This window comes from Lepidochelys kempii, chromosome 8 (genome assembly GCF_965140285.1).
Source record: "Lepidochelys kempii isolate rLepKem1 chromosome 8, rLepKem1.hap1, whole genome shotgun sequence".
NCBI lineage: Eukaryota > Metazoa > Chordata > Testudines > Cheloniidae > Lepidochelys > Lepidochelys kempii.
In genome coordinates this window covers 46,397,599-46,424,148 of record NC_136387.1, presented here as the reverse complement: position 1 = coordinate 46,424,148, position 26,550 = coordinate 46,397,599, and the positions used below count along the sequence as shown (strand labels likewise).

Genomic DNA, 26,550 nt, shown 5'->3' with positions numbered 1-26,550 from the left:
TTTCACTACATACCTCAGCTTTCCTTAGCACAGACTGACAGGTGAATATACACCTGCTTCGCTGCTGGTGGGATCTGTGCTGTGTACAAACCAGAACTAGAATCATCACTGGTGTCCCAACAGTCCCTCTCTAGGGCTGAAATGAGGAGTAGCACACTCCTAACGACCGCTTTGCATTGACAGCATGGCAAGAACTAACCGAGGTATTGCGACTCCACCATTCTGGGAAGAACCGGCAGCTGGAGGGACAGTGGGGACCAGATAGACGGCATGTAAGAAGCCTTCTAAAAAATAGCCCTGGGGTGAATGGGTGGTTTAGGCTCCCCAGATGCTGAGCCCCATCCCGCTTCCTCTCAGAACATGACCAAATCACCCCACTTCCCTGTATTCCTAATGCTCCCTGGCTCTAGGCTCTCTCTCCCTGCTGTTACCGCAGCTCCAGGGATGTGATCTAACCCTATCTCCAGCTTGTTTGCAGGGTCTGTGGCTTCTAGGGACCCCTCTGTGTGGGCTGGAAAATGGAGTCAGAGCCAAGTGGGGCATGGAGGGATGGCATTTAGGGAATCACTGTCATGCTAGATCCGGATGGGAATCAGGGTTGGTCACCACTGCCCAATGACCCCAGGTGCTGTCTGGGAATAGTATCACTCCTAGACAACTTATTTCCAAAGCAGAGAGCTCAAATCTCCCAGCTCCTCCTCGGGATGCTAAGTTCCAAAAATCACCACTGATACTTATACAGACACATCCTTACACAGATCTGCCAGGGAGACCTGCCCCCTGTGAGATGGTGCATAAAAGTGGCTTGCTCTTTAAGGGAAACTCCTCCCACCTTTTAGTTGCTTTTCTCAAAATAATAGGTTCCAGGAAAGGCATTTGCTTCCCTCCACTGCCTGCCTGAAACCCACTCGCAGGCATCAGGGACTGGACTTGAGACGAGAAGGAGCAAAGGTAATGGGGAAAGCAGGACCACCTGGGGGAGGCTAAAAGAAGAGAAATGGCTAAAGCGATTGTGAAACTGAAATGCGGAGTGGACAGCTGACAACTGTGAGTTTAACATTCCTGCAGGTCTTGGAAAATCAATCAGCTCCATTTCGTTCCCTTATTGTAGCTGGATCTGTTTCACATCACTGAGTGTTAATAGGAATCAGAACAAGTTACCACTGTATTTATAGAGAGTGAGCGTGTGTGCGATATTTCTGTCCACAAAGGTGGCCTAGTCTTCTGTAATAAGGTTCTAAGCCATTCTGCTGAAATGCTGTGGTTACTGCTCTCTGACAGCTCTATGCACTGAAGAGGTGTGCTTCTTTTCTGCCGCAGGAGACCATGGTACAGAGAGTGGCAATCATTGGAGCTGGCCTGAGCGGACTGGCCTCCATTAAGTGCTGTCTGGACGAGGGATTGGAGCCCACCTGTTTCGAGAGAAGCGATGACATCGGAGGGCTCTGGAAATTCGCAGTAAGTGGGAAGCTCATTGGCGGATGACAAAACATTCTGATTTCGGAATATGGCTGGTCTTGTCGCATCCCAGCTGTCACTCCATTCTGCATACGCCCTGTCTTGTATCTTACTTTCCCTGATGCCTATAGACTGGTTTGCTCTTCAGGAGAAGCACCTGTTAATTGTTTAGAACAGATCACTCACTTTTCAGCACCATGTCTTTCTATGGCACTTGCACAGGATGGTGAAATCTGTGCTAATGGTCACTTTACTAACCACAGTCACCCATGTAAACAGGCCACAGACTGATTTGGAGAAAAGCTGAGCACCCCCAACTTCAGTTTAAGTAAAGGGGAGCTGCGGGTGCTCTGAAAATCAGGCCGTTAAGTCCCTGTAAAAGTTCCTTTGTGTTAATCACAAGGTGCTGTGCAGCCATGTTGTCAAGGTTCCTCCCCCACTCTGAACTCTAGGGTACAGATGTGGGGACCTGCATGAAAAACCTCCTAAGCTTATCTTTACCAGCTTAGGTCAAAACTTCCCCAAGGTACAAAATATTACCCCCGTTATCCTTGGACTGGCCGCTACCACCACCAAACTAATACTGGTTACTGGGGAAGAGCTGTTTGGACGCGTCCTTCCCCCCAAAATACTTCCCAAAACCTTGCACCCCACTTCCTGGACAAGGTTTGGTAAAAAGCCTCACCAATTTGCCTAGGTGACTACAGACCCAGACCCTTGGATCTTAAGAACAATGAACAATCCTCCCAACACTTGCACTCCCCCTTTCCTGGGAAATGTTGGATAAAAAGCCTCACCAATTTGCATAGGTGACCACAGACCCAAACCCTTGGATCTGAGAACAATGAAAAAGCATTCAGTGTTTTACAAGAAGACTTTTAATAAAAAATAGAAGTAAATAGAAATAAAGAAATCCCCCCTGTAAAATCAGGATGGTAGATATCTTACAGGGTAATTAGATTCAAAAACATAGAGAACCCCTCTAGGCAAAACCTTAAGTTACAAAAAAGATACACAAAAAAGACAGAAATAGTTATTCTATTCAGCACAATTCTTTTCTCAGCCATTTAAAGAAATCATAATCTAACACATACCTAGCTAGATTACTTACTAAAAGTTCTAAGACTCCATTCCTGTTCTGTCCTTGGCAAGAGCCAGCATACAGACAGACACAGACCCTTTGTTTCTCTCCCTCCTCCCAGCTTTTGAAAGTATCTTGTCTCCTCATTGGTCATTTTGGTCAGGTGCCAGCGAGGTTACCTTTAGCTTCTTAACCCTTTACAGGTGAGAGGAGCTTTCCCCTGGCCAGGAGGGATTTCAAAGGGTTTTACCCTTCCCTTTATATTTATGACACATGTGTTAGAACAGCCCGATATATAACTGACCCAGTGGAGGCTTTATTGAGATTTCACTGGTTAAAAGTTAATTAGATGTCTTAAAAATAAAGCAAACTCTAGTTCTGGCCTAATGCTTTTAGAAGCGAGGCTGAGGGCACAATCTGGGGACGCAAATCCAAGCCAACTGCATCTGAGGCAGGCAAACTCAACTCTTACTCATTTACTTTGGCAGGGAGTGGGGGGAAGTTGCATCCCGATGATGATGGTGCAATGTGCAGTCGTTCTCGGGCCTTGCTGTCTGCTCCACAAACAGCCGTGTGCTCTAGCCACCCACCCCTGGACTGCAGGAAGGAGTTTGGTTTTGCTTTACTGTAGCACCGAAAGCTCGACTCCTTGCTGGGTTCTTCCGCCCCTGAAGGGGAAGAACCTTTCAGTACTCCCGCCCCGCAAAGTGACCCTCCTGCATGTATGTTCTCTGTGGCGGTCGGTAGGTTTGCAGGAATGAATCTAGACTCAGCCAAGAGCCATGTTATAAAAAGACTCTGTCTGCAGGACAAAAGTTGACATCAAGCACTGTAACTTTCTTCTTGCTGCTCTGCTCTCACGACCTGATCCTCCCGACAGCACAGACAAAGACTCTGATAGGGGCCTTATTCAAAGAGCTGCTTATTTCCAGATCACAGAGTCTTGTTCTTCATTCTCTCACTTGGGCAAAGGAATAAGGCCCACAGTGAACCAAATCGCGTTTCCACTGTGCTTGTGATGAAATGTTGCGGGGCGGTGTGGGGTAGCGGAAACCAGCACCTTCAGTGTTCCAGTCCTGCTTCTGACACTGGCTAACCATGTGTATGGAGCTGGACTTCTCTGCCTCAGCCTCCCCATCTGTGAAATGGGGTACTGACAGGGCTAATGTTTGTGTATTGCTGCGAAGATGTGCTGACAAGGGAACAGCTCACTCACCCACACATTAGCACTCGTGGGAGGGGGCTTTGGAGGCAGACATCTGAGAGGGTTTCCTCATGAAGATCCCCGCCCCAAGCAATAGAAAAGGCCCTACCCATAAACTTTGCTGATTCTCTGCACCAGCCTGGCCCCTGTGTCTCTGGCAGAGGGGCTGCATTGCCCCCACCCTGAGAGGAGCAGCTTCTCAATCCTCAGAGGAGAGGCTGCAGAGAAGTTAATGCAACCTGGGGCTCTCTTCCTTTTTCTGACTGTTCTTCATGGGGCCAGAGTGGGGAAGATGCGCCCTTACCCCCCAACCTACATAGTCGCCTTCCCCTTCCCCAGCACAGGCCTCAGACTCACAGGAAGAACCACCTTGGTGCAGAGAGCTGCCAGAGCCAGCTGCGGCTTCCAAGGAGTAACTAGGAGTCAATGACAGGCCAGCATAACCCAAAGAGAGCCTGGACAGAGAACCTAACCCTTCTCCAGGAGACGAGGCGGCCATCAAAGGCCAGAGCTGGAATGCCGCTGTGCTAGGTGTCACGGGTGCACAGCAGGGATGTAGCCACAGGTGGGAATGGGTGAGCCATGGCCCACCCAATTAGCATCCAGGCCCACCCAAATCTGAGCAGGGGTATAGTCCCTGGAGTGTCACTCAGGCACCTGAAATCCAGGACGGAGCTATGCGCCTGCCCTTCAGAAAGCTACTTTCCAGCAGCTCTGCCTCTCCATTTTCTGAGCTGCCCCATGCGTGTGCCCAGCTTGGAAGGTGAAACCCTGTGTCTGGGGGCACCAAGGCTAGGAAAAGGGTGTGGCGTTGAGGGAGAAGCTGAACTAGCAGGTGCTCAGGGGCTGCCCGTTGGCCTATGGTGCTCTCCACACGGCTCATCCTCTGCATGGCCGGAGGCAGCAGCAAGGCCGGTCTCTCTGCAGCACTCCCAGGAGAGGATGCACTTTGCTGGGCAACTCAGTAAGAGTCCGGGCCAACCTGCGCTCAGAGGCAAGCCCCTGTTCATGCCTCCTCCGCGCAGCCAGAGGCAACCTGACACAGGGGCCATAAGCTCTGCAGAGATGTGAGCCCCCAGCTGAAGAGCAGCAGCCCATACCCCGCAATGAGGCAACTCCCTCTCTTCCCCCGTTGCAGAGTCAGGGCGCAGCTGAGGGGATCAGTGCTCCCCGGACAGGTTGCACAGCCAGCTGGCATGACCAGTGGATAGCACAGTCTGGCATTGCCCGTCCACCTGAAAGTCAGGGCCCACCCAAATTTCTCCTCCTATCTACGCCACAGGTGCACAGGCTCTGTGCTCTGCAGCCGCTCGGAATGGAGCTCAGACAGGACCGTTTTGTAGTGTGATTCCACGCAGGGATCACTCTCGCTAGGGCGAGCCTCCTTCGCTTCAGCGCCACCTGGGTCTGCCCTCAGAGCGTTCCGCATCCCTGTTCACACTGGGAGCTCCCCGCAGGGAGTCCCACTGGATGGGACACCTCTAGGGGCCATGCACCTCCACGCTGCAGTCAGCAGTAGGGTGACCAGATGTCCCGATTTTATAGGGACAGTCCTGATATTTGGGGCTTTTTCTGACATTGGCTCCTATTACCCCCCAGCCCCTGTCCTGATTTTTCACACTTGCTATCTGGTCACCCTAGTCAGCAGTGAGTCCCAGCCAGCGTGTAAAACAGGTTTATTCGTCGTCTGGAACACAGCGTAGAACAGAGCTTGTTAGCACAGAAAGTAGGGACATTCAGCAAAGACCATCTTGGGGGAATCCAGAACTCAGAGCTGTGGGCTCTGCTCCCCGAGTCCCAAACCAGGAGACTGACTTGCTTCCAGCAGCCCACCCTCAGTCATGCCCTGTTGCTCCTCCTCTGTCTTTTGTCTCTTTCCCGGGCAAATTGGTCACCTGGCATCTGCCTCTTTGTTCTCCTAATCCTTCGGCTGGCTGTTGTAGAGGATGGGCAGATACAGATCATAGAATCATAGAATATCAGGGTTGGAAGGGACCACAGGAGGTCATCTAGTCCAACCCCCTGCTCAAAGCAGGACCAATCCCCAACTAAATCATCCCAGTCAGGGCTTTGTCAAGCCTGACCTTAAAAATATCTAAGGAAGGAGATTCCACCACCTCCCTAGGTAACGCATTCCAGTGTTTCACCACCCTCCTAGTGAAAAAGTTTTTCCTAATATCCAACCTAAACCTCCCCCACTGCAACTTGAGACCATTACTCCTTATTCTGTCATCAGCTACCACTGAGAACAGTCTAGGTCCATCCTCTTTGGAACCCCCTATCAGGTAGTTGAAAGCAGCTATCAAATCCCCCCTCATTCTTCTCTTCTGCAGACTAAACAATCCCAGTTCCCTCAGCCTCTCCTCGTAAGTCATGTGTTCCAGTCCCCTAATCATTTTTGTTGCCCTCCGCTGGACTCTTTCCAATTTTTCCACATCCTTCTTGTAGTGTGGGGCCCAAAACTGGACACAGTACTCCAGATGAGGCCTCACCAATGTCGAATAGAAGAGAACGATCACATCCCTCGATCTGCTGGCAATGCCCCTACGTATACATCCCAAAATGCCACTGGCCTTCTTGGCAACAAGGGCACACTGTTGACTCATATCCAGCTTCTCATCCACTGTAACCCCTAGGTCCTTTTCTGCAGAACTGCTGCCAAGCCATTCGGTCCCTAGTCTGTAGCGGTGCATGGGGTTCTTCCGTCCTAAGTGCAGGACTCTGCACTTGTCCTTGTTGAACCTCATCGGATTTCTTTTGGCCCAATCCTCTAATTTGTCTAGGTCCCTCTGTATCCTATCCCTACCCTCCAGCGTATCTACCTCTCCTCCCAGTTTAGTGTGTCAGATACAGAGTGTCCAGCTATGGTCTGTGTCCAGAGAGCTAGACAGAAGTCACACCTGCCCTCTAGGGTCTCTGCAACGATCACACACCTTTGTTCCACCACCTAGAATAGATACTTGTGCAACACATAAGGGAAACTGAGGCACACACGGAATATTCATACAAAACATTAAGAGAATTCCCACTTGTCACACTAGGCTACAGCAACACTTGCATAAACAAAAACGCAGGAGCGCTTGCATTGCCTCTATGCAGCACCTCTTTCTACACAGCCCTTTCTTTTTAAATGTTGGGCTGGAGTTACAGCTGGAAAGGCCCAGATTGACAACTCTGGAAACCAAAGACCTCTCCAGATGCCGTTTCCTTCGCTCTGCCCTGTAAGCATGCCTCAACACCAATCTGCAGGCTCCATCTCAAGGAGAGAGAAGGGATTTCAACCCTTTGCCCACTCAGACCATAGCTACTGTCTTGACAACAGTAGGGCCAGTTAATACCAACTCAGAGGGTGGTTTTAATGGTGGAACACCTGGCTGCTTGCAATGGGTGTGAAGTCACTGTCTAATTTCACAGGAGTGCACACCTTGTAGCCATATCACCTTGCATTACCAAGGGATGCTTGGATTGGAGGCTTGTCTAGCCTGGGTGGTCATACTGCTCAAAAGGATCTGGGCGTGATGGTGGATCACAAATGGAATATGAATCACCAATATGATGCAGCTGTGAACAAGGCTAATATCATTCTGGGGTGTAGTAACAGGAGTGTCGTATGTACAGGAGGTAACTGTCCCACTCTACTTGGCACTGGTGAGGCCTCAGCTGGAGTACTGTGTCCAGTTTCTGGGCACCACACTTTGGAAAAGATGTGGACAAATTGGAGAGAGACCAGAAAAGACCAACAAAAATGATCAAAGGTTTAGAAAACCTGACGATGAGGAAAGCTTAAAAAGCTGGGCACCTTTAGTCTTGAGAAAAGAAGACCTGATAAGTCTTCAAATATGTCAAGGGCTGTTATAAAGAGGAGGGTGATCAATTGTTCTCCGTGTCCCCTGACGGTAGGACAAGGAGTGATGCTCGTAATCTGCAGCAAAGGAGATTTAGGTTAGATATTAGGAAAAACTTTCTAACTCTAAGGGTAGTTAAGCTCTGGAATAGGGTTTCTAGGGAAGTTGTGGAATCCCTCTTATTGGAGGTTTTTAAGAGCAGGTTGGACAAACACCTGTGAGGGAAGGTCTAGGTTTACTTGGTCCTGCCTCAGCGCAAGGGGATGCCCTTGATGACCTCTCAAGGTCCCTCTGAGCAGAAAACGGTGTTGGCACTTCAGGAAGTGGCACTCTTCCCTCTGAATCAATATTGAACATGTCCCTAGCGTGATGTTCAAGGGGGCACCGAGTTGCTGGAGCCCCGTACTCTGGATGAGATGTGACATCACTCACAGGATCACTTGTGATCGTTACAGGGACCTGTTTAGATGAAACTGGGCCTTAGCCCCAATGTCCGGGCTAAATTCCAAACTGGCCGTTTCTACTCTGCTTCTGAACTCTTCCCCTGCAGCTCTGGTTAAGGGTGGTATTCTTCACCCTTGTACTGCAATGGTGCTGTGCACACGAAAACAGCTGCCGTGGGACATGTGATCATTAACCCATCTCTTGGGGTCCTGCACATTAAACTCCTCAGGCAAAAGATGCAATAATTGCATCACATCCAGAGCATTCCTATGGAAATAGCATTTGGTCCCTGACCAACTTCTGTCTGATCTGAATTGGTGCCAGAGTGTCCAAGGCTGCATAGCCACCTACAGCAGCTGATCAGCATGTCCGGTGCAATAAGGAGCGTCTTTCTAATCACTTCTGGGAAGGGCCCTGGAGGAACTGGTGCAGTGCTGATATCACCCATCCTTGCCCCTGAAGATAATGCATCTCCTTCTATCTCTCTAAGGCTGGGAAGTCAAACAAATGGCTCACAGGCCAGGCGCAGTCCGTGTTTCCCCCCCCCCTCTGTCCCCTCCCCCGGCCTTTTCCTCCTGCCCACCTCTCACATTTTAATGGGACCTTGCCTGCAGCTGCTGCAGGGAGTCCAACCCAGAGCCAGACTGGATAGAGCTGAAGAGGGAGCTCATGCTTGACTGGGCCCAGGCAAATCAACCTCTTGCCGCCACAGCTGGAGTTCAGTGGAGGCTGCTCCCTCACCCCTACCAGATACCACTGTGCGTCCTGAAGACCTGGGCTCCTGCTCTCTCGGCCCCAGCTCTTGTTGCTTCCACATGCCCTGGGAAAAGACTGCTTGAAGGAGCAGGGAGATTCCCAAGACAGTGGAAGAGAGGAACAAAGAGGAAGGAACCTAAGGAGGAGCTAAGAAGAGCTAAGGAAGAGAAGAGCCAAGATGTGGGAGGAATTCCCTAAGTGTTGGGACTGAGGGATAATTCTCTCAAAGGTGCGGTCAGGCCAATGCACAGGCAGTGACTTCACAGACGGGGAGGGACACTCCCTACGTGCTGTTACTCTTTAACAATGTCTTCCCTTGCCTTTCAGTGCAGTATTTCATTGCGCTCATTAAAGGGGCCCATTCTGCAGTCGCTTGAGACCACAGAATTAGTCCCTTGTCGGTGACCGTTTTAGTCCTGGGATCCCACACTCAGAGTGATAGGTCATTCGGTTCTTGCCAGAGAATACTTGTGGTGCCCTGATCTAGGGGCTTTCATGGGTATCTTCACCATAGTATCTGAATGTCTCATACTCCCGAGACATAGGGTGGCATCCCCATGCTCAAAGGGACCTAGCAAGCGCATGTCTCCTAGTGGTGGCTGTTTTAAAATAAAAGTGATGTCTGAAACACCAAGGGATCATTCAGATGCTCTGCTGAATGAAACAAGGAGACTGAGGGGAATTTCCATGTAAAGGTACAAAATAACCATCCCTGGGGATTGAAACCTGGACCAAAAGCATGAGCTTCTGCAGCCTGAGCTGAAGGGTTAAGTCCCAAGGCAGGCAGCTGTAGTAGACTGATATCCTCTGCTGAGCGGGCATACAGGGGGATGTGTAGGATGTGTTGAACTGTGGGTTACATATGCAGCTTCCTAGCATGTGATCCATCCCCTGTCATCCACTCCCAGATTCTGGCAAACAGAGGTTTAGGGACATTCAGAGCATGGGGTTGCATCTCTGACTATCTTGGCTAATAGCAATTGCTGGACCTATGCTCCAGGAACGTCTCTAATTCTTTTTTCAACCAAGTCAAACTTTGTCCTCTGAAGCAAAGTCAGTGCAACATGACATGACCTCAGCCCAACTCCACCAGCTTTGTTGTTGAGACCTCTGATGGGATTTCCAGTTCCTACAATTTCAGTACAGTCCTCAGGTTTGGCCAGAGGCAGGATTTCAGCGTTCGGCCTGTTGCTATTACTGATCATTTAGAGAGTGCCTTTCAGTCCAGAGTTGCCCAAAGGGTTTTGCAGGCCATGGGCCTGATCCAATGAGATGCAGAACGCCCTCATTTCTCACTGCAAGTTTCTCAGAACCTTGCAGGAACATGCCTCTCTAGATCGAGTACAGGAATCCCTTCACTGACCTCCGAAATGCAACTGCCTCTGGGGTGGTAGATGGCAGCCCAGTGGTTGTTGTTTTCATGGGGGTGTTTCTCATTCACCTTATTTATCATGAAGATTTCTTTTCTTAAATAAACTTAAAAACATAAGAATGACCATCCTGGGTCAGACCAATGGACCACCTAGCCAAGGATCCTGTCTTCTGATAGTAGCCAGTGCCTGATGCTTCAGAGGGAGTGAACAGAACAGGGCAATTGATCGAGTGATCCATCCCCTGTCATCCACTCCCAGCTTCTGACAAACAGAGGTTTAGGGACATCCAGAGCATGGGGAAGTGGCATCTCTGACTATCTTGGCTAATAGCCATTGCTGGACCTATGCTCCAAGAACGTCTCTAATTCTTTTTTCAACCAAGTTATACTTTTGGCCTTCACAATGTCTCCTGGCAATGAGTTTCACGGATCGACTGTGCATTGTGTGAAGAAGTTCTCTAAATACTTTAAACCTGCTGCCTACTAATTTCATTGGGTGATCCCTGGTTTATGTGTTATCAGAAGGGGTAAATAACACTTCCCTATTCACTTTCTCCACCCCAGTCATGATTTTATAGACCTCGGTCATAGCCCCCCTTAGCTGCCTCTTTTCCAAGCTGAACAGTCCCAGCCTTCTTAATTTCTCCTCATGTGGAAGCTAATCCAGACCCCTCATCATTTTTGTTGCTCTTCTCTGCTTTTTCCAATTCTAATACATCTTTTTTGAGATGGGGCAACCAGAACTGCATGCGGTATTCAAGATGTGGGCGTACCATGGATTTATAGAGTGGCATTATGATATTTTCTCTCTTAATTATCTGTCCCTTTCCTAATGGTTGCCAACATTCTGTTCGCTTTTTTGACTGCTGCTGCACATGGAGCCAATGTTTTCAGAGCACTATCCATGATGGCTCTTTCTTGAGTGGTAACAACTAATTTAGACCCCCAGCATTTTGTATATATAATTGAGATTGTTTTCCAAAGTGCATTACATTGCATTAATCAACACTGAATTTCATTCATGGTGTCCCTAGCTTCTGTTTGCCAGAAGCTAGGAATGGGCGACAGGGGATGGATCACTTGATGATTACCTGGTCTGTTCAGTCCCTCTGGGGCACCTGGCACTGGCCACTGTCAGAAGACAGGATACTGGGCTAGATGGACCTTTGGTCTGACCCAGTATGACCATTCTTATGTTCTGATCTTCCATTTTCTTGCCTAGTCACTCAGTTTTGTGAGATCCCTTTGTAACCCTTCGCAGTCTGCTTTGGACTTAACTATCTTGAGTAATTTTGTATCATCTGCAAATTTTGCCACTTCACTGTTTACCCCTTTTTCCAGATCATTTATGAATATGTTGAACAGCACAGGTCCGAGTACAGATTCTAGGGGAACTCTGCTATTTTCCTCTCTTCACTGTGAAAACTGGGCGTTTATTCCTACCCTTTGTTTCATATCTTATAACCAGTTACTGAACCCATGACTGCCTACTTCACTTAAGAGCCTTTGGTGAGGAACCTTGACAAAGACTTTCTGAAAGTCCAAGTACACTATATCCACTAGATCATCCTTGTCCGCATGTTTGTTGATCCCCTCAAAGAATTCTAATAGATTGGTGAGGCATGATTTCTCTCTGTAAAAGGAGTGGTGAGTCTTCCCCATCATGTAGTGTTCATCTATCTGTCTGATAATTCTGTTCTTTACATAGTTTCAACCAGTTTGCTTGGTATTGAAGTCAGGCTTACTGGCCTGTAATTGCCAGGATCACTTCTGGAGCCTTTTTTAAAAATTAGTGTCACATTAGCTATCCACCAGCCATATGGTACAGAAGCTGAGGTAAGTGATAAGTTACATACCACAGTTAGTAGTTCTGCAATTTCATATATGAGTTCCTTCAGAACTTTTGGGTGAATACCATCTGGTCCTGGTGACTTATCACTGTTTACAGTGTATAATGTACAAGCACTCATAAAACTTGCCAGTATTTAGTTCTCTGCCTTCCTATAATGTAATTGTCTGGGACTCTTTTTCATTTGACTGTTACTCTTCAGTTCCTACCTGTACTTTGTCAACTTGTGTCCTCTCCTGTCCACTAAGATATAGAGAATCCCCTTTCTCAGGTGCCAACTTTTCCTTTTCCGACACCCGCTTCGCCCCGAGGCCCCACCCCCACTCTGTCTCTTCCCCAAAGCCTGGCCTTTGCTCTGCCTCTTCCTGCCCATGCTCCTCCTCTCTCCCCCAAGGTCCTGCCTTCGCTCTGCCTCCTCCCCCAAGGTCCCACCCTCGCTCCACCCCGTTCCCGAGATCCCCACCTGCCTACCGGTCTCTGCCCTCCCCCATATCCCTCCTTGAGCCACCAAACAGCTGTTTGGCGGCACCTCCACCCCCTATCAGCTGTTTGGCAGCAGCACAGCCCCCATCAGCTGATGAGCAAGGGCAGGGAACAGCTGTGGCTGGTGGGTGCTGAGCACCCACTATTTTTTTTCCATGGGTGTTCCAGCCCCAGTGCACCCATGGAGTTGGTGCCTATGTCCCCTTTAATAAATCCTCCTCTAGGGGATGTCTCTGTCTGAACTGTGAGCTCCTCCACACCAGCTTTCCCCCAGCCCTTAGTTTAAAAACTCCCCTATGACCTTTTTAATTTTACATGCCGGCAATCTGGTTCAGGTGGAGCCCATCCTTTCGGTACAGGCTCCTCCTTTCTCAAAAGGTTCTCCAGTCCCTACCTAATAAACCTAAATCCCTCCTCCCAACACCATCATCTCATCCACACATTGAGACCCTGCAGTTCTGCCTCCCTTACTGGCCCTGGGTGTGGAACTGGAACCATTTCAGAGAATGCTACTATGGAGGTCTGGGACGTCAATCCTTACCTAGCAGCCTATATTTGGCCACCAGGATCTCTCTCCTACCTTTCCCTATGTCATTGGTACCTTCATGTACCATGACCATCAGCTCCTCCACAGCACTGCACATAAGTCTGCCTAGATGTCTCGAGATCCCCAATCTTTGCACCTGGCAGACAATTCACTGTGCAGTTCTCCCAGCCATCATTTGTTCAAACTTGTTGACAGTGACCTTGTGTTAAAACAACAGGGTTGCGGTTTCTTTGCCTGTCACTTAAGATTAGCAAGGCTCTCATGCAAAGAGTCATTAATCTGTTTGCACCTGAGACAAAGCAGAGGAACTTTAGGGGGATCCTGTATTTCTTTAATCAGTTAAACTAAGTGCAGTGAATAAATGCAGGGCACATCCCAGATGCTTATAAAGCTCCTTATCTCAACAGGTAAAGATACTCCTGTGTTTGCAGGGAAAATCCAGCTAAGGAGCATGCAGCTGACAAAAGGTCAACTCCCTTTCTTGCCCCTCATTGCCTGTTAATAGGGAGCTATGTTTTTTTGTTCTGTTTTCATTACATAACCCTTATTACTTCACATTCCCATTTGCAGAGCACAAGTATAAATGCACACATATCAGGTAACTTTAAACACTTAGCATGAATTGGCAACAACCTACTTTAACCATTAGGTCACTGGCAACTTCCTGACTACCGATCAAATTAATGCTTAGCACAGAAGTATCAGTGGGGGGCTATCTACTGTATCCTCATCTTGCCAATGCAAGATTCTTCCCATCTGTTTTATTTCTCAATGCCTTAGTCAAGCTTTAAACCTTCCAGGAGATTAGTGCTTGCCCTGTAATAGGTGGCAGTAGGATATTCAGCCATTCACTGTCTCTGGGTATGCCTACACAGCAAAAAATAAAACAAACCCCTGGCAGAATCTCGTAGCTCAGGCTACAGCACGAAAAATAGCCACATAGACATTCTGGCTCGGGCTGGAGCTCTGTCTCTGAAACCCACTCCATGGTGAATGGGAGAGAAAAGACTGGAACTCAAGCTGTGTGGAAGCCTGTTCGTTTTTCAGTAACATGTAGCTGTTTTCTTCAATAAATGCCTCCTGGTGAAGATAGTCGGCATGCACCACTTCCCCTGTGAGACTAGTACACAATAAAATAGATCTGTCAGGATGTTCAGTCCAACTCTTTTTTCTAAATTCCATACTATTGCTCCCAGTTAGTTCCCTCTGCACCATCGTAACCAACTCTGGCCACGCCCTGCTCCCACTGAAATCATTGGGATTTTTATCACTAATTTCAATAGGATCGCAGTAGACCTTTGCATTTCACCAGCAGACAAAGCCAAATAGCCACATATAACAGGGCTCAAAAAAGAACTAGATAAGTTCATGGAGGATAGGTCCATCAATGGCTATTAGCCAGGATGGGCAGGGATGGTATCCTTAGCCTCTGTTTCCCAGAAGCTGGAAATGGGCAACAGGGGATGGAGCACTTGATGATTACCTGTTCTGTTCATTCCCTCTGGGGCATCTGGCATTGGCCACTGTTGGAAGACAGGATACTGGGCTATATTGACGCTTGGTCTAACCCAGTAGGGCCATTCTTATGTTCTTAAAAATCATGATTTTTTCTTAAATGGTAAATCTGGGGTTCTTCTTACTTGCCTCCAGGGGACACTAAGGTCACATTTTCAAGCTTTTCTCTTTTAACAAAGCAGCTTACTTTGTTAAAAAATGAAAGATTAGATTTCCATGTCATCACTTGCTTCCAGGAGCTGGGGCTTTAAGATAAACACAAAATGTTGCGAGTTGGCAACACTGGTAGCCCACTATAGCTCACCATCAGCTTCTGCTTCTCATCTTATATGTGCAGGAACACTGGACAAAGCATCCCAGGTAAGATGAGACTTGTGTTTCTGTGGCTAATTCTTTAGGGAGTGACTCTCCAGCATGTTACAGCAAGTCTTGCAGCCACCTTCTATGCAGATGTTTATGCTGTTTTGTTAATTATTATTATTCTCTGTAGGAACATGCCGAGGAAGGCAGAGCCAGCATTTACCACTCCGTGTTCACCAACTCCTGCAAAGAAATGATGTGTTTCCCTGATTTTCCTTTCCCTGATGATTTTCCAAATTACATGCACAATTCAAAGGTCCAAGAGTACATCAGGATGTATGCCAAGCACTTTTCTCTTTTAAGATATATAAAATTCAAGGTAAGACTTAGAGCGGCAAAGGCCAGTGCATGGAAGTGCAGAGCCATGGCTTTACCTGCTTCCTGTCCCTATTAGAAGAGTGGCTCCTAGTGGAGGAGTAACTCACTCCCAGCCCCTTATTCCTCTGAGGGCAGAGGCTGTAGAAGGGAGTTCTACTCCTGCTAGCCTCATTTGATGGGCACAATCAGGCCTTAACTGACTAATTTAGAGTAACCAACAAATATAATCTGTCAGTAATTCACAAGGGCAAATGGGTCACACTATTCATCTCAAAACAACCCCTCTGAGTCTGTCTTCTATCTACATGGTGTTTTGGTGGTGGAGTAATTGAATGTTAGACAGGAGACGCACAGGGATTAAATACGAGTTAAGCCTTCTTCCTGTTTATAAAATAAATGTTTCAGCCATCCAATCAAAACAATCCCATGTGGCTTAGGCAACATCACACAGCGAGAACAGTGAATTAGGTATAGCAAAGAACTGGTCCTGAGCAATCCATCCCCGGGCTGAAATTTACCTGAAGCATTAACTGACTGTTTTAATAATGAACAAACTTGTGAAAATCAGTCTGCTATTGGGTAAATCACATATCAAAAGGCTACATTTGTCCAACTCTGATTCCAAAACATCACCCAGCTCAAAGTGATTATTATTTAACTTTATTGCAATAGCACCTAGGACCGCAGGCATAGACCAGGACCCCATTGTGCTAGGAGCTGTACAAACACAGAACAGAGAGACTGTCCTTGCCCCAAAAAGCCTACCATCTAAGAATGGTACATCACTGAAAACACATCTCTGTAACTGGCTTCCATCTTTGTAAGGTGTCGCGAAGCAGTAAGAGAATGCCAGGCGGGAGAATCAAAATAATTTGGCACGTTGTTATTGGGCTCAAGGCCAGCTCATTAGCTCGTACAGATGTACTCCAGAGTATAATCCTGGCCCTATTAAAGTCAATGGCAAAACTCCTGTGGACTTCAGTGGAGGCAAGATTTCACCCAGTTCTCTACTGTGAATCCAGTAAGACCAATGACACTTACAAAGCTATGTGCCTGCAGAACCGGATGCTGATGAATACAAACTCATGTGTTTGTTTCTTTTAAGACTATGGTCAGCAGTGTAAAAAAACGCCCCGATTTCTCTGTCACCGGCCAGTGGGATGTTGTTACAAACCGGGACGGGAAGGAGGAGTCAGCTGTATTTGATGCGCTTATGGTTTGTTCGGGGCACCATGTGTATCCACATTTCCCAGTTGATTGCTTCCCTGGTGAGTTGTGTGTGTGCAGTGCATATATTATAGCAAGGACTAGCCAAAAACATTTTCACCAGCACATTGAGGAGGTTTTTTAATTGAAAAAAACAGAAACCAATAAATTTTTGGAAAATAATTCAGTTTTCAAAAACTTCACCAAAACCTGAAAAATTGTACTAATAATGATTTTATGAAAACAAAATCATTTCAGTTTCCTCTCTTTCGTAGGAATTTCAAAGCAAAATTGCAGAAAAGTGTGTAAAATAATTTTACAATTTCACACAAAAAATACGTCGTATGCCATGCAGTTGTAGCCGTGTCAGTCCCAAGATATCAGAGACAAGGTGGGGGAGGTGATATCTTTGATTGGACCGATTTCTGCTGTGAGAGAGACGCTTTCAAGCCACACAGACCTGAAGAAGAGCTTTGTGGAGCTCGTAAGTTTGTCTCTCTCACCAACAGAAGTTGCTCCAATACAAGATATCACCTCGCTCACCTTGTCTCCCACAAAAAATAAGCATTTTTCGACTTGTTCTAATTATAGCTCTAAGCAGTATTGAAAATCAAGACCATGCAGTTATTGAGTAGAATGTTAGCAATTATATAAACACCAGCTTTTTATTTAGAGAAACATTATGCAACGATATAGTCATCAAATTTTACTATTTGGCAGGGCATTACGACGGCACAGGAGTAATCTCTTCAGAACAACTTGGAGAGGTTGTTTATGGGGATTTTGTTCTGTCCCTTGTTCATGTTAGCAATCCAAATCCTCTCAAATGATCAAGACCTATTTTCAAATGCAATGGTTATTTATGCAAGCAAAGGTTCTCTTGTCTTGGGGTTGGACGTCTCACCGAAAAATGTCTGCAAAATGTGCAGGGCCAGAATCTGCTCTCAATGACCTCTGAGTGCTTCTATTATCTGCAATTTCATTGGAGTTAGTGGGTTCATAATGTGGATATCAACTAAGATGTCGTGGCAAAACCTTTATGCCTGGTGAGGATGAGGATGCTTTGCACCTATGTAGCACTTTCTGTCCAAGCATCTCAACAGTCTTTACCAATGTGAGTGAAGTCAGCCTCACCGCACATGATTTTACAGCTGGGAAGACTTTGAATCCCACAGGTGTGATGGGCCTCATTTGCACAGCTGCTGAGCACCCAGCACTCCATCTGCAGGTGCTCAGAACTTCGAAAAACCAGAACAACTAGATAAGGTGGAAGAGCGGGATATGGAACCAGCGCTACTGGCTCCTGGTCCTGTGCCGTAGACCGTTTCCAAGCAAAAAAGAACCCCCTTGAACTATCAAATCCTAGGAGGAGTTTATAGCATGAGTAGTTTGAACAATCCTTTTTGTGACTTGTGAAATGAGAAAATCTGCTGTGGAAATCAGAGAGAGACTAAATGCTGAACCCCACAAATGTACTGCAAAGGGGTCCAGCCGCAAGCAGGTAAAATCTCTCCCTTCAAATATCCAGATGAACTCATTTTACTTTCCACTTTTCCTCAGGGTTAAATAAGTTTAAAGGTAGCTACTTCCACAGCCGGGAATACAAGGAACCGGAAAAATTCAAGGGGAAGAGAGTGCTTGTGATTGGACTGGGAAACACTGGTTCGGACATTGCTGCGGAACTCAGTCACACGGCCTCACAGGTACAATTCCCTGTCTTGCTGTGGAGTTGCTAGTTCTCATTGTTGAGGTACAATAATTGAAGGTTTCAAAGCTGTCTCATCATGGATTTGGACACACAATTAATGGGAATAGGCATCCAGGTCTTCTAGGTGGCTTTGAAGTTCCCACACTTAACATAAGCTTAGAATGGTCGCATGCCGGATGAATACATTACGTGGCACAAATTGTAATCGAGAGCAGGCCAAGAGCATAGATGTCACTCCCGCAATGTATGCTTCTTTGCAGTATATCTTCCCACCAGTTCTGGGTTGGAGCTGGAGGAATGTGAAGTGGGCCTGATTCACCACTGCTTTACTCCAGTTCTACCCCGATGTAAGTGCAGTGAAGTCCGTGAGGTGACACTGCTGTAAAACTGGAGCACTGCAGTGGTGAATCAGGCCTGCTAATTAGAGAGGCCTTTACCAGTGATCACTCTGCTGTAGTTGCCTTTCTAGAATGGTAATGGCCACACCCTGCTTTGTCCATTATTTGTTTAGGTTTATCTCAGCTCCAGAAGCGGTTCCTGGGTGATGAGTCGCGTTTGGGACAATGGCTACCCGTGGGATATGTTGACTTTGACTCGCTTTGAAACCTTTCTCAGGGATGCCCTTCCCACCGCCATCAGCGACTGGCTGTATGTGAGGAGGATGAACAGGTGGTTTAAGCATGAGAACTACGGCCTGATGCCTTTGAACAGGTAATTTTATGGGATTCTCCCTGCAAAGCATTTGAAGAGGAAGGCAAAGCCTTGCTCAGCTTTGAAAAGGCAGCATGGTGGTGTCCTGGTTGCACTCTACTGGTAGCATCAATGTGCTTTCTTCTCATCAGGAAGCAGGTTTATAGCAGGTTAGCTGAAAAATAAGAGTGCAAGACAAGTGAATGAAATCTCACACTTCAGGAGCCATACAGATTGCTTGCAAGAGTAGGAAAGGAATCCTCTGTCCCTTCTAACCCATATGGGCTCAGAGTTATGCAACCAGAGAGGTGCACAGTGGCTATTTTGCTATGCTCTCATGCATCGTTGTTGGAGATAGGACTCCAAACTAGCAGGGCTAGCCCTGGTCCAGTACAGCAATGCCTTTCCTAAGCCATTAGAGAGACAACTTCTGTTGGTGAGAGAGATACAGTTTCGAGCTTACACCGAAGAAGAGTGTGTCTCGAAAGCTTGTCTCTCTCACCAACAGAAGTTGGCCCAATAAAAGATATTCCCTCCCCCAACTTTGTCTCCCTAATATCCTGAGACTGACATGGCTACAATTACACTGTGTACTTTTTTAAACAACGTCCACTTCTTTGCCTAAAGCCAAAAACACATCTCTACCTTTAGTGGCTAATTCAAAGATTAATTTACCTCTGAAACACCCCATGTATTTGCAGGGACTTCAGAATGCCAGTGAAGTCCATGTTTGGACTGACTTTGGTTTTAAACCTCATTGCACCGTGGGGAGGATCTTAGTTTTAGCTCTAGCTGAAAGAATGGGAAATGTGCAGTATTCCATACGTTGGCCAGAATATGGAGATCAATGGACCCAAATCTCATTGTTTAGGGTAGAGTAACCCAAAAGCTGGCAACAATCGCTTTTTTTTTCATCTAGATACACTACTACACTGAATCTCAAAAGTGAGTTAGCAGATCCTATTTCAAGGAACAGCTGTAATTATGTGATGTTTGCCGTGTTGTTGCAACCGTGTGGTCCCAGGATTTGAGAGAGACAAGATGGATGAGAAAATATCATTTATTGGACCAGCTTCTATTGGTGAAAGAGACAAGCCTTTGAGTTTACACAGAGCTCTTCTTCAATCTGGACTTATCTGACTTCAATCTGGTTCGAATATTAAATTTAGAATACAAACAACTTGCGAAGTACTGTTTCCAATCAAGCCATAGGTTGGGTATTTTTAAAACACAAAAAAAAGAGTGTTGAATAATTTAAAATGGTAGATTTTGAGGAAATCGTGATCCATTCATGGATATCTCATAAGCAAAAGAAAGATTCTAAATTTATTGTGAATTATTTATTCAACCTTAAAGAGATAACTGTGAGAAAGAGTGTTCCTGGAGCTTTAAAGGATAAAAACCTTTATTGCTAAAGTGATCCTGGCTGCAGCCTTACATTAAAAATAAAAGAAGAGGTACTCCAGCAATGCCACGTAAATCAACTCATGCATGAGTACTAGTGTTAGGAGGTAGCAAGCTGGCAAGGCAGAGTGCAGCACTGGGAAGAGACAGCATGCTATAAATGGACACAGCTGTAGTTACACATGGGCTGTAAATAGATTTGGTGCTTCGGTGCCAGGGATGGTGCCAAACTCCCCAACTTTAACCTTAACTTTTAAATTGCAGGCTTTCAGACTCAAGTGCTTTTCATAGTTGCAACCTTCTAGCAAGGCGGTTTCAATTTAACTGATATCTATTTGTGACCTTCGCCGTATCTGAACTGAGAGTGTTGTGCCGGAATTACCACTGTGGAGCGCTGGCGATGGGTAACCATAGGTTCAAGGAGAAAGGGTTAGCCTCCTTTTCCTGACATTCGTGTACAGAAACACAGTGATCTCTCTGCTTCTCCTAGCCAGGAGACAGGCAGCACTTTATACTACAGGCCTCTGTGCTTTTCTCTCTTTATAGAACCAGCCGTAAAGAGCCAGTGTTTAATGATGATCTCCCGAGCCGCATCACATGTGGAACAGTGGTGGTGAAACCCAATGTGAAGGAATTCACGGAAACCTCAGCTATATTTCAGGATGGGACTGTGCAGGAAAACATTGATTTTGTCATCTTTGCAACAGGCTACAGTTACTCCTACCCCTTCATAGAAGACAACACCATCATCAAATGCAGAGACAACGAGGTCACCTTGTACAAGGGCATCCTTCCTCCTCGACTCAAGAAGCCAACCATGGCTGTCATTGGCCTGATCCAGTCGCTCGGTGCAATTATTCCAACGGCAGATCTCCAAGCTCGCTGGGCTATAAGGGTGTTTAAGGGTAGGTGAAGGGAAATAGGGGGGTGAGGAACTGTCCCAGATGAGCTTGCCTGTGAGAACTAGCATTGCTATGCAACCTATAGTTCCTTGCAGATTCAAGCTGGGGATCTGGTCTGAAAAGAGAAGCAGGCGTACATTTGTGCACCTGCAGACCTCATGGGATTTGCTAGGCCTGCTCACCCCAGAAGTTATAGATCAGTGGGAGTATGGCTGGTTTAACTGAAGCATGCGCGAGGGGCCGGAAGAGTATCTTATTACTTAGGAGATGGAATAAACTCGTGACCTTGTACCTGTTCTTTTCTAGGGTTATATAAGCTTCCCCCAGTGAACGACATGATGAACGATATTGATGAAAAAATGGGGAAAAAGCTCAAATGGTATGTGCAAGGTGAAGTTCTCAGGTAGCCCTCCGTGCTCTGTGTGCATGAAAAATGCTACCCCGGCCTGTCTTTTCTGTATAATGTTATGGTCTGATTTCTGTAATGCATATGCTCTGTCACATGCATTATGAGAACTTGCCATCCAATAAGCAAGTGGCTTTCTCCAAGGAGCCACTCTTTTAAACTCCCACTTCCCACCCCAGTATACATCCCAAATATTGTATATCACATGCTTTCCTCAGCCTGGGAACTTGGGTTCTCCCCTATTTGGCCCAACGAACAAATATAACAGGAAAAACTTCTGCAGCACCAGGTTCAGGATCATTAAAAACTCTGTGGCCTCCTCAACAAGCCTTCAGCACCCCCCACTTCCCACACCCCTATTGTTCTGAACCTCTCTCACTCTGATTGTGTGTAGCTTCCATCAGAATGGTGGAGAATCTTGTTTACAGGCCTGACCCAGCCCTCATTAAAGCAAATAGAAGCATTTCCCTTTACTTTGGCAGGAGTTGTATTGGGTAGATACCTGGTCAAAAAATTTCCGATGGGGCATTTTTCTGTCGGAAAATGTGGATCTGTCAAACTTGAAACGTTCCATGGGAGTGTGTCATTTCTGACAAGCAAAATCCAACTTTACTGGACTGGAACTTTCTGAGTTTTCAATTTTGAAATTACTTTTTGGTTTGAAATATATTTATTTTTAATTTATGTTACGTTTTTAATGTTTTTATATTTTTGTGTTATTTTATAAATGACAACATAAAACAGAGTCAAAATCAAAATACAACTTTGACCTGAAGCTAAAAATTTTCATTTTGCATCAAATTTTGAAATTTGACTTTTCATTCCAATTCAGAATTAATTATTTTTTTTAAATCATGGAATTCCCTGCAAAATGCAAATTCAGTTCCTGACCAGGAAGATTAGTTCCATTCTGGGAGGACAGTCCATTATTACAGGCATCTTTTCACCAAGGACAAAGTATACAGGCACTCCTTAAGTGCACTCATGGAAGGGGTTACAAGCAGAACCATACCAGAACCATAAGAACGGCCATACTGCGTCAGACCAAAGGTCCATCTGGCCCAGTATCCTGTCTTCTGACAGTGGCCAATGCCAGGTGCTTCAAGGGCAATGAACAGAACAGGGCAATTTATGGAGTGATCCACTCCGAGCTTCTGGCACTGAGAGGTTTAGGGACACCCAGAACATGGGTTTGCATCCCTGACTGTCTTGGCTATAGCCATTGATGGACCTATGCTCCAGAAACTTCTCTAATCCTTTTTTGAACCCAGTTATACCTTTGGTCTTCACGACTTCCCTCTGGTTCTCTGCCCATCATGTGATTGATTCAGGGTGGGGCTATAAAAGAAAGGGAAGCTGTCGCAAGAGAGCCTACCTAAGAGCAGGAGATGTCCTCTCCCCTCCCGGCTTGCTGTCTGCTGGAAAGCTGTCAGTTGTTACCAAGTGTTTTCTGTTACTTTGATCCTGTTTTGGAATATTCTTTCTGTTGAGAAAGCTGGCCCTGAGGAAAGGACTTGAAGTGAACTAGCATTAGGTCTTTATTTGAACTCCCTGGATGGCGGGGTTGCCAATTTCAGTTTGACGAATTCCTGGAGGTTTCATCACATGACATAATCTTTAATTAAATATTAATTTTCAATTCCTGGAGACTCCAGGACAATCCTGGAGAGTTGGCAACCCTACCTATCTGCTCACTAGCTTATGCCACCTTTAAAATATGAGGTGAGAGAATCACATGATCTATAACAAATGGACAACTGTTGCTGGAGTTAACAGAGTGTAGTCTTATTTGTAGTACTCCTGCCAGCCAGTGTATTTGCTTTCGCATCCCTTCCAAAGCCAGATCATAGTGTTGCCATGGGATGTATCCCCAGGGCCAGGTATTTGGATCCAAGAAGACATAGAATAGAAGGAGTGTGGGGCCTCAGGGCTGTGTCTAGTGAACAATAGTGCGGAGTACCACGTCACAGTGGTGTAACACCCTACCTGCACTGGAGGCTGCTGGAGCAAAAGAGCAATGGGAGAGAGCAAGGCTAATAGTGAGGGAGGCAGTGACTGGCACCAGAAAAGAAGGGATGTAGGAGGTTGGGAGCCAATGGCTAGGCTAAGTTGCATCATCGGAGGGGCAATAGGGACAGAGCTGAAAAGAAGAAAGTCCAATTCAGGAAGGGCAAGAAAGACAGAGATCATAGGAAGAGAAGGGAGAGCCACAACAGGGACAGGACCTAGAAAGAGGCAAGACAGTGGTACGCAGGGAAAAGAAGAAAAGTGAAAGGAAGAACAGTACAGTTAAATGAGGAAAAAGCACTGAGTCTCTAAGTAATCTAAGAAATTATTAGAAAAAGAGTGTTAGAAAGCTGTGAGAAAAGTAAAGCAAGAATGAATGGGGGGGGGGGAATAAGCAGCAATCAAAGATAAACTGTAATTAAAGGGACACAAACTTAAGAAACAAGGAGGAAGTGAGCTGTAGCGCAAGTAAGAAAATAATAAGGACTGTAATCTTAAGGTAGATGAGGTGAAGTGACAGGAACAGTGAAAATGTCTGAGCAAAGGGACTGTAAGCCAGAAAGGAGGGGAGAGAGAATTGTTCAATCAAGAAGCCAGCACATTGCATCAAGGAGTACATACATGCCTTTATTTAAGCTGAATCTTAGAACAGTGAACAAAGATTGCACAAGAAACTCGCTCAAGCTATAACTAAACATTGTAAGAATCTCCCCTCCAAACCCTGGGTGGCAAACTAAGAAACTGACCAGGGAACGTACAATGGTGGGGTTTATGTTCTGGTGCATTGTATTTTCTAATTCAAAATTCTGTTATTTCATAAATTATGGCCTATAACATGAGTTTAATTAAGATAGTAGTAGTCAATAGGCAGTAGATAACAGTAATTATTTACCGTAGGTTACGGTGTAAACCTAAATAGTAGCTCCTGCTAAAACAACTAACTGATTTACTTGTGATTATTCGCCACTTACGTGATTTCTACATTTCTCCAACTGACTGAGATAAAACATAATTTGACCTCTAGATTGCCTCGGCCTCTCTTTCCTGCTTGGATTCTGAATCCGCCTCCATTAGGCCCATTACACTGGCTGCTATAGCAACACCTGCAGCAGAGAGGCCGAGGTTGAGAACAGAATACCTTCTCACCCTTGGAACAGGGCCCACCAGCTCCCAGATGAAGTACAAAACTGAGGGGCTTTGAGGGGGAACCTACACCGAAGTTGTCCGTGCTGCATGTCTTCTGTTAACAAATATAAGTCTTCACTCTCCAGCGGTATCAGACTGGCCCTTTCCAGATGTAATCCAGTCACAGTCCAATGCTGTATATCAAACACATGAAATCACCCCTTCTGAACAGGTCTCAGAAGTAGCTTATTCAGAGCAGCGCAGGCCCTGCAGCCCTCACTCGGGCAAAACTCTCACTGAGGCCAATGAGAAGTAAGATTGCAGTGAGTTAAATGTGTTTGCTGCAGTATTTCTGTGCAACAATAGCATACTGCATCACAGCAACAATAGATACTCCGTGGGGTATCTGTCCCTTCTACCACCATGTAGAAGTGCAGAATTAACCTTTTGTGTCCATTAACCAAAAGCCTTTTTTCTACAAGAAAACTGAGTACAATACTGTATATTCAGCAATGTATTATATCTTCTCCCTTCCCACCTTAAGGTATGGGCAGAGCAATACCCTACAGATAGATTATATTTCCTACATGGATGAACTTGCCTCTGCTATTGGTGTGAAGCCCAATTTTCCACTGCTGTTCCTGACGGATCCACGGCTGGCCCTGGAAGCGTACTTTGGCCCGTGCAGTCCATATCAGTTTCGTCTGACGGGACCGGGGAAGTGGGATGGAGCCAGAAATGCCATCCTGACCCAGTGGGACCGGACGCTGAAGACTACAAGGACCCGAGTCGTCCATGATTCTCAGAAACATGTCCCCTTCTTGAATTTGCTTAGAGTACTTGTCCTCCCTCTTCTCCTTCTTGCTGTTTTTCTGATGATTAACTAATCAACCATTTTAAGCCTCTCAAAATGAAATTAGCGAAGAGAAAGGGAAATTCTTCCAGAGAAAGGAGAGGAGAGAATCCTACCACTTCATATCGGTTCTGACCTACCGTGTGTGCAGATAGATACATTAGATAGATATACTACACATGCATGTAGAAACTCAGTGGGCTACAGCCTCAGCTGTGTAAACTGACATCGCTCCATAGAACTCAGGTTTTCTTTTGGTGTCTCAGTTTGCCCACCTCTTTAACAACCGGTTCTAAACCGGCTTCAAAATCTAACTGGCTCCAGCTCACCACTGCATATATGTACCAAACAAAATTATTATCTGAAGCTGTTCAGTCTAGAACAGGCTCTTGTTAGCTATCCATTATCTCCTGCTTCTGACTGTATGCTGTGGTCAGAGCCTCGCTCACCCTGACAGAAAAGGGAGGTTTATGCCCAGTCATGTTTAAACCAAAGCAGTTATGCATGCCCAGATGTTCTGCGGTGGGATTACATTCGCTGCATCTCTTTCCCTTCACTTACAGCCTGAGCTAATCACCATGGAACTCAATGGAAAGCCCCCACTCCCACCCTTGACTTCAATGGACATTGGATCAGGCTCCTATTGTACAAGGCATCAGGGTTGTTGTTTTTTTAAAGTCAATTACAATATTGAAATAAAAATGTACTGGAATCTTTTCACCAGTTTCCTGATTCGCTCTCAGCTGGGAAACAATGAATTATTTATTACGAGGGGTTTATGTAGCTAGAAACTGTAATATTGTGTAAAGTGAGGGACTAGGATGTTGATCATAGCGATTGGCGCTAGGGCAAGAGGATGATGATTTATATCAAGAGGATGGGATGGACTAAATGCACGTTGGATGGGAAAACCTCACAGGGTGGGAGAGATTCAGATCAGCCTCTGGAAGGGTAGAGGCTGGCAACAGCACATGCACTAAGGGAAGCAAGAGAAGACTCTGGCCCCAGCTCTTCATT

The 26,550-nt window shown here is 46.2% G+C and overlaps 1 protein-coding gene across 1 annotated transcript; it reads left to right on the top strand.

The window, feature by feature from the left end:
- The first annotated feature begins 1,023 nt into the window (after positions 1 to 1,023).
- Positions 1,024 to 25,567, top strand: LOC140916540 (flavin-containing monooxygenase 3). Its single transcript, XM_073358194.1, has 9 exons — positions 1,024 to 1,047; positions 1,321 to 1,458; positions 15,045 to 15,233; positions 16,338 to 16,500; positions 17,999 to 18,141; positions 18,658 to 18,857; positions 20,787 to 21,145; positions 21,449 to 21,521; positions 25,225 to 25,567. Exons 1-9 carry the CDS (start codon positions 1,024 to 1,026, stop codon positions 25,565 to 25,567), a joined length of 1,632 nt encoding a protein of 543 aa, XP_073214295.1.
- The last annotated feature ends 983 nt before the right edge of the window (positions 25,568 to 26,550 follow it).